Source organism: Panthera onca, chromosome D4 (genome assembly GCF_046562875.1).
Source record: "Panthera onca isolate mPanOnc1 chromosome D4, mPanOnc1 haplotype 2, whole genome shotgun sequence".
Taxonomy (NCBI): domain Eukaryota; kingdom Metazoa; phylum Chordata; class Mammalia; order Carnivora; family Felidae; genus Panthera; species Panthera onca.
In genome coordinates, this window is record NC_138351.1 from 40160198 (window position 1) to 40174325 (window position 14128).

Below are 14128 nucleotides of genomic sequence, written 5' to 3' on the forward strand. Positions count from 1 at the left end.
TCTTTATGATTTTCTCTGAACTCCGCAGGTGGTGACCTTTGATATATGTGGTCTGCTACCTTGGTCCTCAACTGGGCAGGACTTGGGAATTTCGCATGAAGCACAGCTAAGAGAGAGCACAAGCTAGGTGGGCACGTCCGGAACAAAGGGAAGCAGGCAAGAGGCCCTGGTGAGGCTTACTACCTACCTAACGACACAGACAAATGCACCTACAACCTATGAACGAAGAGCAGGTAAGCTTACACCAGCTCCTTCTTATTCACGATAGCCTATTTTTCCCTACTTAATATTTTGCACACTGTTAATTTCAAACTGCTCTGCTATCAGAACTTGAGAGCAGCAAACATATGCATCATAAAATATATCTAAATTCCAAAGTGTTTAGAGTTATTTCTGTCGTCCTGTAACTAGAATCATGGGATTTCTGTATTGGTATGTTCCATGCCTTTGACTGTGGCTAATTTGTTTAGAAGCCACCATTAATCCTGGCTGTATATTTTCACAGTTTGGGTAAACACTTCATTTGCATTAAATTTACAGCATTAATGAGATGTGAAATTTAAAATGCTACTTGAAACATAAATGATGTAAGAAAGCAGAACAACAAAAAAGTGTTTTATCATATCTGAAATCAGTAGGCCAATTTAAGCCTATTAAAATAGGAATGATGTGTCACCCGAGGTTTTAGCTTCATAACTCATCCTCTTGGACTAAAAGTCCAAAATGAGGAGTAAAAACATCTGGAAACTATGAAAGAGCTCAAAAACACAAATTGTGTCCTGCTTCTACTCTAATGGGCTTTTAAATCAGTTTTCAATTTTTGTCTTTGGAAGCTATAGGCTAGTAAGTTCTCAACAGCCAATAAGACTGAGAAAAATCCCCTGGCCGAGACCCTGGTTACTCATGGATGTTATCGATCTAGGCCACAGAGGTGGAAAAAGTCTTGAGCCAATTTGAGAAACCCTGTTTAGAGAGGCAAGAAACAAAGGATAAATGAGAAAATATTCTGGAAAATGAAATGATCAGTTTCTTTCCCAGAAGCCCCCGGGAGCCCCGTTCTGAGTCCAGATCTGAGAGGCAGCATGGAGAGAGCACCAATGCGAAAGCGTGGCTACACCATCACACCTGGGTGAAACTTGCCCACCTGTTGCTGATGTAGGAAGGATGGGTCTCTTGGGCTTAGTCCCACATATCGATTGGCTTGAGATGTGCCTGAGGCTGTGTAGGCTGATTAAGGAAGAACAAAAACAAAGATAAAAATTGTGAACTATCAGAATGAACACCCTGTCCATGTAAAAGAAACCCAGAGAGGCGGGATTTGCACCCAAAAAATAAAACAAATAAATAAAATAAAATAAAATAAAATAAAAGTGTCGCTATTTTTCTGTTCTTTTGTCTGAGTGAACACCAAGTAATACATAAAAGAAAGGGCAGTTGACCTCAAATCAGTTAGTTTTTCCCCCTCCCCAGAAATCTATCCAGTAAACCACATCTGACCTTTGGCAGTGGGTGTCTCACACTGACGTGCTCCGGTTATAGTCCCACGGGAGTACCAAGGGCTGGCTCTGTAGCAGGGCCCCTTTCCTACTTGTACTGTTTCACCAGATATTAGCTGTCTAACAATGGAATAATCGATGAGGGTCTGCGATTCTAAACGTAAAAGCAGACTGAAAGTCTGTCGGGAAAGAGTGAAAGCTTGTAATAATGGGATGTAAGCAGATGGGCTTGATGATACCGAATGAACAACGTCTTGCTAAAGAGAAAATCTAATATTACTAACATGAAGGAGAAGCCTATATTTATGATAGCACAGAGAGTGAATCAGGTCAGAACTTCAGTTAATGTGAAAATGACCTTAAGTGTCAGAGAAATGTTTTGGAAAAAAAAATTCTTTCTTTTTCGTAAGCGCAAAGAGTCAATTTCTTGTGATTGGCCCAGGGAGGGAGTGGTGACATCTTTTAGATACTTGGCCACCAGGCGTTAAGTACATGTGGGGAATATTCCTTAAATTATTTTGATCTCACCTTGCAAGTACTTTTGGTACAGGTGCTTTTTGGTACAGAGTGAATTTTCCAAAGAAAACAGCTCCCTATTCCTAAAGATTTTTGTTTCTTTTCACAAGGAAAGGACTTTCCGGCACTAAGCAACCCCACTGCCTCATGCTGGAATAAACAGAAGAACTATATTTTCGCCATTTATGTTACATTTATAGGTCTGAAGAAAGCTAAAATGTTTGGCCGAACACCATCAGATTAATGAAAAATTGACATTAATTTTAAAAAGGCTTTTTTCTTTTAAGCCAAATATATTAATTCTGCCATGTCCATTTGAAGGGTTGCAGAATTTGATCCACTAAAGCTTTTTTAGGTCAACTTTTTAAAACAGTGAAGATGCTCACAATTCAGCTTTAATTACTCCTGAATAAAGGGCCCATACAAGGGCAGCCATAAGCAGCCAGTGGCCCTACTTGATGACCAGGCCTCTGGCATTCAACGCAAAGCATGGACAGCTGGAGAAGAGCCTCATAGAGGCTCAGAAAGCGATATTCCTTCTTTTCAACCATGAGAAGGAGGTTTCCTTCATCTATGTGTTTTCTTTAATTTCACTGACTTATCAGTTCAATGACCAATTTCTCATGATCCGTGTTGTCTCGGGAGCTGGAGCTACAAGTCTGTTTATAGGAAAGAAAAACAACTCACTAGATTTCTTTTATGTGGGAGTGGGAAATAAGCCGATACAGCCATCTTTATACAACCAAGATATACCTTCTGAATATTTTGTAATTTCATGAGTCAAATCAGATCCCTTTTGATCAACCTACAGGTGAGTATAAGAACAATTCATTAGCAAGCAGGCTAATAGCACTCCCATGGTGAGCTGTGATCCTTGGGGTCTGATCTTCCCTTGAAGGTCCTCTATTAATATCACTATAAGATTAGGTAAATGAAGTTTCTAGAACTCGGTTTGGATCATTTATCCTGTGATAGTCTTTCAAATGCTTTTTCGAAAAATCTTCTGGTTTTCATTTGCTTTTATTTAAATTGCTGACCTTGGTTTGCTCAAAGATGCCAACACATCCACTTTTAAAATCTGGATTGTGAGGGGCAAGTGGGTTGATGAGCACCGAGGAGGGCACCTGTTGGGATAATCACTGGGTGTTGTATGGAAACCAATTTGACAATAAATTTCATAAGAAAAATAAAATAAGTACAAAATAAAATAAAATCTGGATGTCGTATTTTAGTAGCCGTAATGTACACAGCTAACCTTTGGAGCAAAAGAATTCTTAGTCCTCCTTGACTGGATTTCACCCATCTGTGCATTCAGGGAAGTGTTCCCTAGTGTAGGACCCTCTACCAACAAACCAGTTACAAACAATAAAGATTATGGATGGGAATTGCAAGCCTACATGGACAGATTAGGCTATGGGGCCTCATGAATTTTGAGAAAGAAATGCTGAATTCACTGTACACTCAAAGTATTGTCCATTTCTCTTGTAGGGTCCCTTTCTAGGTTTTCAGAAGCCGCAAAAAAAAAAAAAAAAAAAAAAAAAAAGAAAGAAAGAAAGAAAGAAAAAAAAACGAGAAGAAAACATCTTTCCAAAGCCTGAGAAAAGGAAGAGCCAGGGGTGTCTCTGTAATTCTGTAATTTTACTTAGACATTTCTAGAGCTTTTCAATTTTTTTTTTTTTTGCCCTAGGAAAGAAAATGGGACCTCTGAATTTCAGGTATTTAATGCATAATTGATGAGGAGTCTGCTAATTCCTCCTGACTGGAGCTTTATCTCTTCCACTTGACCAATCTGTACGTGCCAATTCCAGTTCCAGGGAGCCTGCAGTTTGAATGAAGCCAATTGAAAAACTGGGTGATAATTTCTTGTGTATTTATGAGTATTCGATACGAAGAAGCAAAGGAATCATTTGGTTTATTGGTAGGTTCGATGTAAGTTCACTGGATAAATCTCTGACATTTAAAATGTTATGGCCACGTTCAAAACCACAGTACCTGATGGACCATGATAGGCAAAAACGAAAACAAAAAACAAAAACAAAAATGAAAAAAAAAAAACCAAAAAACAAAAAATGGCCGAAAGTGCAATTGGCTTATGTGTGCCTAATACTCAACTTTAAAATGTTATCTGCATCCAACATCGTGTAACTGTTTTTTGTCTTGTTTTGTTTTGTTTTGTTTTGCTTTGTTCTTGCAATGACATAGCCTATAGCGACGTAAACGGGCAATTATTTTACAGAGGCCCTGATTCGGACTGCCGTGTGAAGGGCATTGATTTCTATAGGAATGCTCCAATAAGTAACAATTATCTAATCTCTCTGGGTGACATAAAAACCTTGTACACTGAGTTATGTTATTCAGTGTATTTTCGATGTATACCTCGAACGAGCAGGCATGACATTATTTTTCTGACAACTGTTTATTCAACAAATGAGCTTCTCCCTTTTCAAATAGGATGGACTGCCTGAAATTTGATAAGAGAGAGCTTGTGAGAGCCAGGCCACATACATGCCTGCTAGTTCCACATAAATGAGAAATCTCCATCTGGTCTGAAAAGTTGCCGTGTTTCCCACCTTGGATCAGACATCCAACGGTGCCTTTGATGGACATTTCTCATTTCCTACAGAAATACTTACTGGTTGCTGTAGGTGAAGCTGCCTCACCTTCAGTGGATGTAGTGATGGGTTTAGTATCTGTCATGGTCAGGGTCACAGGTCGCACTGCACTGGGATGGGGAGAGGGTGCCAAGACAGGTGTGAAATGGCCAGGCACTTTCCCTACTACTTGACCACTGCTGTTAGGCTACAAAACAAAAACAGAATGGCGGGTGAAACAATCCAAAAGGCAGTCATCTTGTCCACCAACTTCCACTCAGCACCCTTGGCCACACGGACCCGGTACACTTGCTGTTAACCACCACACGCCTTCCCAAGTCGGAGTCAGAGAGACCAACCAATGGTTAGTAGTAAAAAGAGGCAGCAGCACTTAAAAGGAAGTTTCACCTTCAAAACACTTCGTACGGGTTAATTCATCTTTACAACACGCCTGAGAGCCAGGCGGAACTGATCCTTTCATTCAGTAGCACGGGCAAGACTCAGGCGGAGACTTACACGCTTAGCCCAAGACTAGAGTGTAAATAATTCCTGAGCTAGTGAGAATTTGAACCGTGCCTTCTTCTTCTCTGCCGTTCGTTTTCCGCGGTCAGTCAGTTTTGGCTTTCAGCACGCGATTTTCACCTAAGGATGCTATCACTGACCCAAGCAAGACAAGGATATCTAGGAGATCAAACACATCCAACTCAATAGTTTCCATTATTTATAGTCAAAGCCCACCTTCGGCATTCAAAACCTCTAGCTCTCCGTCACACACAAGTACGCTTGGACACACACACCAAGCAATTTAGGCTCTAGGATCTCCACTTAACTTTTGACGATTGACCCATACAAGCAGATAGAATGATATTTCAAGCATTTAAAACTTCAGATCCACACGATGTAAAAGGATGGACTAGGTCTGACCTCACAACTACAAATAAAAGATTTCCAAAGTCAATTAAAATGTGAAGGAAAGCAGAGGTCAATCAAATGTACTTTGTTACCTTAAGTTACTCCTCCCTTGCTGGGCATGGAGAGTTATGCAAAACATTATTGTTGACTTTTGTGGGAATCGGCTAAGAAAATCCCCCGGGGCAATGATAGAAAAGACAGGAATATCTGAGTGTTAGCCTCGGGTAAGAAAACAGTATCCATGGTAAGGAGACAAAATCCTAAGGGTACACTGTTTGAAAAAAAAATACTGGAATGTATTTTTCTAGACAGAGCATGCTATCCTTGATTACACCCATGTTGGAATTCTCCACTGCATGATGTACATAACAATTTGCCATGAGAGTATTCTCCACAAATATTTCGGCTCTCTGTGTTAAAGGTAAACAGTGCAATGAACGGAATAGTTATTTAATTCCCTGCACAGAAATCACCAGAAGACGTTTCTTTAGATAAAAAGATGAACAGCTAATAACACTTAAACACAGTCAATGAGACACATGCGCTAAGTCTTTGGTTAGGTTCCTCGGAGGCCACATTACTTATTCTGTAAAGAATAATGGACTTCTTGAATATCCTGACTATTCATCATGAGTAATTTTAAGTATTTAACTTTATGTCAGGAAAATTGACCAGCGTCTCCCCCACGGAAACCTACGAGAGAGTTTATGAGGGAGTTATATCTTTAAACTAATTTTATTTAAAATAATCCATTGAGTAGCATGACTGTCTCACTCAAATCGGTGCACCAGCGACGTAATTAATCTCCAAATTGCTGTGGGGAGGACAAGGCCTCTCAGTTGCCAGACTTAACAATCAAAATCAGCGCAGGGCCACAGGATATTTCAAAAGGAAGAGTGAACTACAGGTGAATGAGTCCTCATTCCGCCCCCCCCCCCCCCCCCATTTTTAGGGCTAAACAGGTAAGTATCAAGAATCCTCTTTTGAAATGCACCTTAACTGGTTTTTGAGTTGGAGTTAAAAATCAAAGCAGGTATGAGGTGCCCATGAAAACAATTCGGTAATTTACTAGAGAGACAGATTTTTCCTTTCAAGGGGAAAAAGGCATTTTCTTTTAAAGCAGACCATCAGCTTCTGGTTATCTGAACACATTGCAAAAGACTGTTTTGAGTATCTGCCTCAAGAAAGAAGAAAGGTCTCTCTCTATCACTCGTGGTACATGCGGTAGTAAAGAGCGTTTCCATATTCTGTGTACCCCAAACAGTTTGCTGGGACCTACCTGAGAACACGGGATGGAAGAATGACAATAATGTCAAGAAAATGCTGCACGTGATGTGTTATTACCTCGCCGATTCTGCAAGCTTTGTCTACTGGAATGGAATCGACATGAACCAACAGACGTTTCACTCATTTAAAAACGACAAAAGTGACAAGTCCCAAGCCAATACAGACAACTCTTCTGGAATTCAGAGTCAGAATAGGAGGGTTATTCCTTTTTGGTCTTCCACTGGTTCAAACAGATGAAGCTATACTACTATAAAGCGTCTCTTTTAAGGCCGTTAGATGAACTTTCATACCACAGATAGGAAAAGAGAGACATCTCATTTGAAGATGAAGTTGAGCGGCATTAGGAAAGGATTACCCTACTTGCTCCTATTACATAAAATCCTGAGAGGGAAATTTTTTCTTTTTTTAAATTGAGATGAAAGTAAGATGCTTCTCTTAGAAGCTAGATCTTTACCTTAAAAATAGGAAGAAAAACAGAACAATATAGGCAGATTATCACCTAATATGCCCTCTTAACTTATAAAGAAATGGAAATATACCTAAAACAAGCACTGAATAATTAAAGAAATGCGTAACACTAAGGGCCTGATTTTAATTTGCATAATTTTTCCCCTAACAGTGCCTAATTAAGACATCAGTTAAAAAAAAAAATCCAATGGAACTCTAAGATTTTCCACACTGAATTAACGTTAAGGACTTTTAATGGATGTCTTAATTAGACTTTGTTATTCATGGAAATTCTACACAAATTAAAATCAGACCTTGTGTGCACTGTTCCCAGCTGAGTCTAGCAAAATGCTCTATGGAACTGAGACTCTTGAATCCACGATCTGACAGCAAATTTTATTTCTAAACTGATATATTAAGATCTACTGTTTTACTTAGTAATTATTATTATAGTCATTAAAAGTGCTATACCATTTGGACATTTTCTTCTAAAATACAAATGGCTTAATTACAAATTCAAAACTCAAGAACGGTGTGTTTACTTTAGTATTATGAGTCAACAGAACTACAAGCACAGGTAACTTTTTAAGTAACCAAAATGGTGCTGGCTATGTCGTTATTCAAAAAAAAAACATTCAGAAAAGACCATTTTCCTTCATTTTAACAATCACGACCAACATGATTCTTCCAGATCTTTTCTTTGTTAATTCTAAATTAATATGCACATACTATTTACTGGCATTTTAGTAACTGAACAGCATTAATGACAGAATGTTTATGACAATCTCTCAGCGCATTAAAAGGCATAATAAGGAGTGGGCAGGAGTCTTGGAGGGAAAGCAGCAATGCCAAATACCAGACCATAAGATCAAAACTACAGTACAGATTTCTGGATATGATGATTTGTGCCGACTCTGGCACAAAGACTGTCTATTTGATAATGAAAAATCCTCTTATATCAAATCCCTATGAAGTGACCTCTCCATAGAAGAAGCCACATGTTTAGGGAGTGAGAAAGACACATGAGTCACTACACTTACACAATAAAAGTCCCTAAAACCACCGCACAATGTTAGAAAGAAAGAAAGAAAGAAAGACAGAAAGAGAGAGAGAAAGAAAGAAAGAAAGAAAGGAAGAAAGAAAGAAGAAAGAAGAAAGAAACAGAAAGAAAGAAAGAAAGAAAGAAAGAAAGAGAGAGAGAGAGAGAGAAAGAAAGAAAGAAAGAAAGAAAGAAGAGAAAGAAAGAAAGAAAGAAAGAAAGAAAGAAGAAAGGAAGGAAGGAAGGAAGAAAGAAAGAGAGAGAGAAAGAAAGAAAGAAAGAAAGAAAGAAGAGAAAGAAAGAAAGAAAGAAAGAAAGAAAGAAAGAAAGAAGAAAGGAAGGAAGGAAGGAAGGAAGGAAGAAAGAAAGAGAAAAAAAAAAAACACTTCTGGCAATGTCCCTGATTATTAAATGTAGTCATGTCTGTGCAAAGAATATTCAAGTAGTCGTCAAACACTAAAAAGGTTTACGTTACCAAAGCTTATTTTAATACCTAATAGTTGGTCTATAAATACAACTGTAAGTTCTTTTGTGTGTGTTTATTTTAGCGCATACCTCGCCCCTGCCTGAAATAAGCACTTTGTCTCTGTGTTAAAGCAGGTATTCCAGAGGTGTGAACTCCAGCTCAGAGCTTTTTTGTCAATGCACTCACTTTCTGCATCAACTTTCTTTGCAGTCAATGAAAATTCAAAAACATCAAACCAAAAACACCTTCATGAATGTGCCCCTTTGGGGCAATACACTTCCTACCTGTCATTCAGCCACCTTTAAATAAAAACTTATTGAGTCACCAAGACACTTCCTGAAGATGGATTTCAAAAGCTTGATGTTCTGCCAGACATAGTGTCTGAGTAAGCTTCACGCCTTAGAGTCAGACCTGTTCCATCTCCCTTAGGCTCTACGCTTATTTTCTCTCTCATTTTTACCTGGCTGGTTTGCGGACTGGATGGGTCATAAGAAGGTACATAGTTCTTCAGAGTATCCTGAGGATTCAGGTGGGGAGGATATCTGATTGTTGGATGAGAAAAGTAGCTCGATGGGGCTGGAGGAAGAATAGCTTGTGTTGGAAATGGCAACGGTGAGGGTGGAGGTGGAGTTCGAGTTGAGATGACTGTAGAAGATAGAAAAGGGGAGACGGACGTCAGCTGTGATGCCCACCGCTCCACCCGACCCTAAGAACCCTGTGAGACTGCGCCACTCCAGCTCTTCCCTTTTCCCCCACCATCTACCCAAACTCTCCTGCGGAGACAGCGAGTCTTTCGCTCTACGCTCCACACCGGCACCGAGAACACGCAGACCCTACCCCCCTCTAGGGGACCAGCAATCTTGCTTTCTAGATCTATGAACGAGGAGACGAGGAAGTTTCCGTTTTATAGGCAAAGCCAGTGCTTCATGAAACATGTCTTAAAGCAAAGTTATTTCCCATCCAGAATACGATCTTTGATCAGAAAGTCTTTGGGTCTTAAGTCCAGATCAACTCACAGCATTAATTAAAGGGCAGGGGCACCCACAGGCTATCAGAATTCAAAACAGAAGTGTACTCCAATTCTAAATAAAGATCTTCCCTACACATCCTGGCAGGTGGTTGGTTAAAAGAGAAGCCAATAATTAGTAAGCAATAATGTCCTGAATAAGTACCTGATCATTGTATAAATGCTTATGAACATCTGAACACAGGGTCTGGTAATGCTTTCTCCTAATGAAAATGTTCCTTTCAAAACCAAAAGGGCTCTATTCTATAACTATTCTTCTTCCTACTCTAACTTTTTATTACATGTAGCTTAAAAGACATTATTAAGATAAGACCAAGAGTATAACCCACAGAAATGTGAATTTAAACTTTCATATAGGCACATTAACTTACCAATAAATCGCATATTTTATAAAGGGAAATAATATATAAAACATATGCAATGTAGGCGATGTTTAATTGTACTGTAATTTTTCAACATCAGTATGACCACAATTTATTGTTTAGATTTTAAAATATAATTCTTAAGTTTGAAAAATGGGGAAAGAATATAATTGCATGATCATTATCTCTATAACGTTGAGGAAAATAACCACATGAGTACAATTTAAGAGTACCAACGAGTATATGTAGAAGTGAAGATTAAATGTCTGTTTCTATTTAATATTTTGATCCAAATCATAGGAAATTACATATGATAAATGTTTAGTGTTTTATGAGACAACTTAGCAAACAATATGAAAAATAAATTCTTTCCATGACCTACTAATGAAAATCATCTGGAAAGACTTATCTCCAACTTTGTAATTATGTACATATATATATATATATATACACACACATATATATATATATATACACATATACTGTACTTTTAAAGGGATATTACTTATCTTCTCCAAAGAAAGTTTTTTTTTTTCAGAAAATATAAGAAATTAAGAATGTGTAGAGAAGAGTCATAAGTTCAATTTTATGGTCACAATTTTGTTCCCTGAATGTCCAGGGAGAGCTGAGCATCCCCTGTATTATTCTTACAATGCAGATTCCTGGGCTTAACCACAGACCTACTGGATGAAGCCCTCCAGGGGTAAGACACTAGAAAATACGATTTAAACAAGGGCCTCATGTAATCTTTCCACACACTGAAGTCTGTGCATCCTCCATCGAAGGGATGCATTTGAGAGAACAATGACATATTTCTTTAAACGAAACTCCTTTTTGAAATATCACTCTAAGGAGTATGCACATATGAAAGTATAATTTAAGGAAATGCGAACACCTAAGTTGAATTGGGCATCTTTTTTATCTGGTGTTGACGTGCTCTTAATCTCGGCTCAATCTAACCATGGTCTTCACCTGTGTCTATACACAAGCCCCTGAAGGATATATATGTAGCTCCATCTTGGGTCCTGTGAGCTTCGAGATCAATACAGCACCAGTAGTTTGGGAAGAGCTCTTTGTTCAGTGAGACTGGCACCTCTCAAATCAGGCCTCAAATCTCTGAGCTCCCTGGTTTTGTGCTCGCCTAACTGGTAAGCGGCTTGATACAAGCTAGGTAGAAAATCACATTTCAAACTGAAAGTAAAAATGGCTACTTGATGTCAGTAAAAGTCATTCTCGTCCTTTAGGAAAGGCAAAGCAAAACACAAGGCAGAAAACACTTCCCTCCATTATGAAAGAATTCATACATGCATACATGTATGGAGATGTATTTCTAGTCTACATTATTGCAAAGCCTTCGCAATTGTCCTCTTTCCCCCAGTCTTGCTCCTTCCAATACATCCTTAATGGTCTCATAGGAAGGAATTTTTTTAAATACCATTCTAAGCACGTAACTCCCCTGCTACACATCTTTCACTGGCTCCCTACTGCTTCCAGAATAATTGCCCAACGACTTCACAGGTTTATATGGTCTTCGGGTGCTGCAGGAACCTGTCCTGGCTCATTTCTTGGGACTCATCTCTGGCCACTGTCTCCTGGTAGGCCACGTTAAGATACTTTTGGATTCTGGGATATACGGCAGTTTCTTGCTGCAATGACTTCTGTGACACTGATACCTGCTGTTCACTCTGTCTGAAACAACCTTCCTCTTGGCTGGTTCTTCCTTCTCATAGTGAAGTCCCTCTTTAAACTTGAGTTAAGAACACATCGCTTCCAGGTATCTAATCCTTTTGCAAATGTCTAGTCCTGTTCAGATTTGATGCCCACCTGATGTGGTCCCCTCGTCTCCCTACTGTCCCATGAGCTCTTTAAAGACAGAAACTCTCATGACCAAGGTGCCTACCATAGGCCTTAGCACATTACATCTTGAATAAATATCTGGAGAAGGACCAAGCTGGAAAGCTTATCTAGGTTTCTCATGGTTCAGTATATAAAAATGTACTATTTAATGTTTTCCAAATGATAGGAATATGATTATTTTAGTAAGGTGTCATAATAAATGGATAATTTGACGAAACTAATTTTGCTCCTAATATTGGAGCATTACAGATCCATGAATAGTTACTGATTTTTTTTCACCTATCGTAGCAGCACAAACGATATAAATATAATTTTTTCATCACATTTGATTTGTATATTCTTTTCTTAATTTTATAATTCTCTTAGTGATAACAAGGAAGGCCATGCATCTGTAAAGCACTGTATAGCAACAATACGTATCAACACACACAGAACAAAGCTAAGGACGTTTTTATGCCTGAAGCTGTAACCTTTGAATAAAGGTTTAAAAACCAGACTCGATTTGTTTGAAGGACAAGAAATCACCTATCTCTAAATTAAAAGCAATAAGAGTATTGCTACAAACACATTTATATACAAAACCTTCCCCACCAAAAATTCAGTATACTCCTTTCTAGGGCTCCATAATAATAGATAGGTAGAAAGTATACAGTATTGCTTATTAATTATATCTGATTTTTAATTTCTGAAAGGGGATTTAGTTTTTTTTAAAGTACAAAGGTGAAATATTGTATTCTTTTTCCTATGTAAATTAAGATAATAGACATAATATCAAGTGTACCAGTCTATAGGAAATATTGGTGCACATAAAAAAAAAATGTCCCAGGAAAATAGCTCTTTTATTTTTCTGATTAATTTTACTCCTAAATAAGTAGCTAAATATTGATTTTTATATAGAAAATAACATTTATGGAAATAGTGTCTGTAGATCTTAATGCCTCTGGAAATACTCTGAACTCAGCAACATACTTGAAATCCCATCTTTCTTCGGTCGAATAGATAGAACGGGGGCCAATCCGAAAGCTATTGTTAAGATAACTATGTATCCCACATCTTCCAATTTTTTGTGATTATCATCTTGCCAATAAAGGCAATTAAAAATACATACATAAATGTTATGTAATTATTTGAAATTATTTGAAAATCGTTTCTCATATACTGATAAGAAGAAAATTTTTGATAGGATCATGGCCCTCCCTCTTTTGGTTGAGAAAATGTGGTCACCCTAGTTAGAACTGTAACTCTTGTCCCATCCCTGAGAGTGAGCTCTGCAAACAAGAGGGAGGCTTCTCCTCTATGCTTGAAACTCCTCACCACTGTGTGCAACTCCAGGTATTCCGGGATGATGGTGCTGGGGGAAAGTGCTCAATCTTGGGGAAGAATCTTGCGGAGATGTAGAGCTGAACAGTGGCTTTTCAGGCTTCTTCATAGTAGTCGGAGAAGACATATCTGCAAAGGAAGAGGGAAACCTCAAGCTTCTTTCTTCAGCTATAACATTCCCATTAACATAAGAAAAGACCTCTTTTCCCACATTTTATTATTTTTGTACTTTGGCTCTTGTACAAAATATGTACTGAGGGTCAAAGACCCAGTTTTATTGGAGACTTGAAATATCTGTCAGATGCAATCGCCACTGAAGTTAACCCAAGTCTTCATTAAAATTATCATCAGAATTATTCTTCCTACTAGATGAATCTTGAACTTTTGAAAAACTAAGTATCATGTTTCCCTCGGCACCTTGGTTCACATCAAGGTCTTTTTTACCTCAGCATTTCATTCTTAGATGTACACGATTCACGGGTTTGTCTTTTGACCTGCTGACTACACTGTGGAAAAAAACAGAGGAAAACCTGGTGCAAATGTGAAAAACAACCTTTGGGAATGCTGGTAAGTCTATCATTGATTTAATATCTTTTATGGAAAACTCATTACTTGTTTAACAAAAAGTACATTCCTTCATTTGCTCATTCTGCAAATATTTATTGGCTTCCTTTATTTGCCAGGTAAAGTCGAGGATGTCATGAAAAATAAAAAGTAACTGCTGTAGAGATACTCCCTGTCAGTGAAGAGGAAAATGATAAGAAGAAAATGGCTGCCAGAGTTGAGAGGCAGGAAGTGTGTTGAAAGC

The 14128-nt window shown here is 38.3% G+C and overlaps 1 protein-coding gene across 6 annotated transcripts in view; it reads right to left on the reverse strand.

The window, feature by feature from the left end:
* NFIB (nuclear factor I B) overlaps window positions 1-14128 on the reverse strand; it is a 239798-nt gene that overhangs the window by 29874 nt on the left and 195796 nt on the right. For 2 of the 6 annotated variants that reach the window (XM_060609740.3, XM_060609742.3), the window contains exons 7-10: window positions 13315-13449; window positions 9215-9399; window positions 4646-4811; window positions 1145-1227 (exon numbers count right to left, since the gene is read on the reverse strand). In XM_060609740.3, the coding sequence (XP_060465723.1) occupies window positions 1145-1227; window positions 4646-4811; window positions 9215-9399; window positions 13315-13449 (569 nt within the window). The remainder of the gene's footprint in view (window positions 1-1144; window positions 1228-4645; window positions 4812-9214; window positions 9400-13314; window positions 13450-14128) is intronic. The other 4 variants (XM_060609743.3, XM_060609741.3, XM_060609744.3 and 1 more) reach the window with 2 other exon arrangements.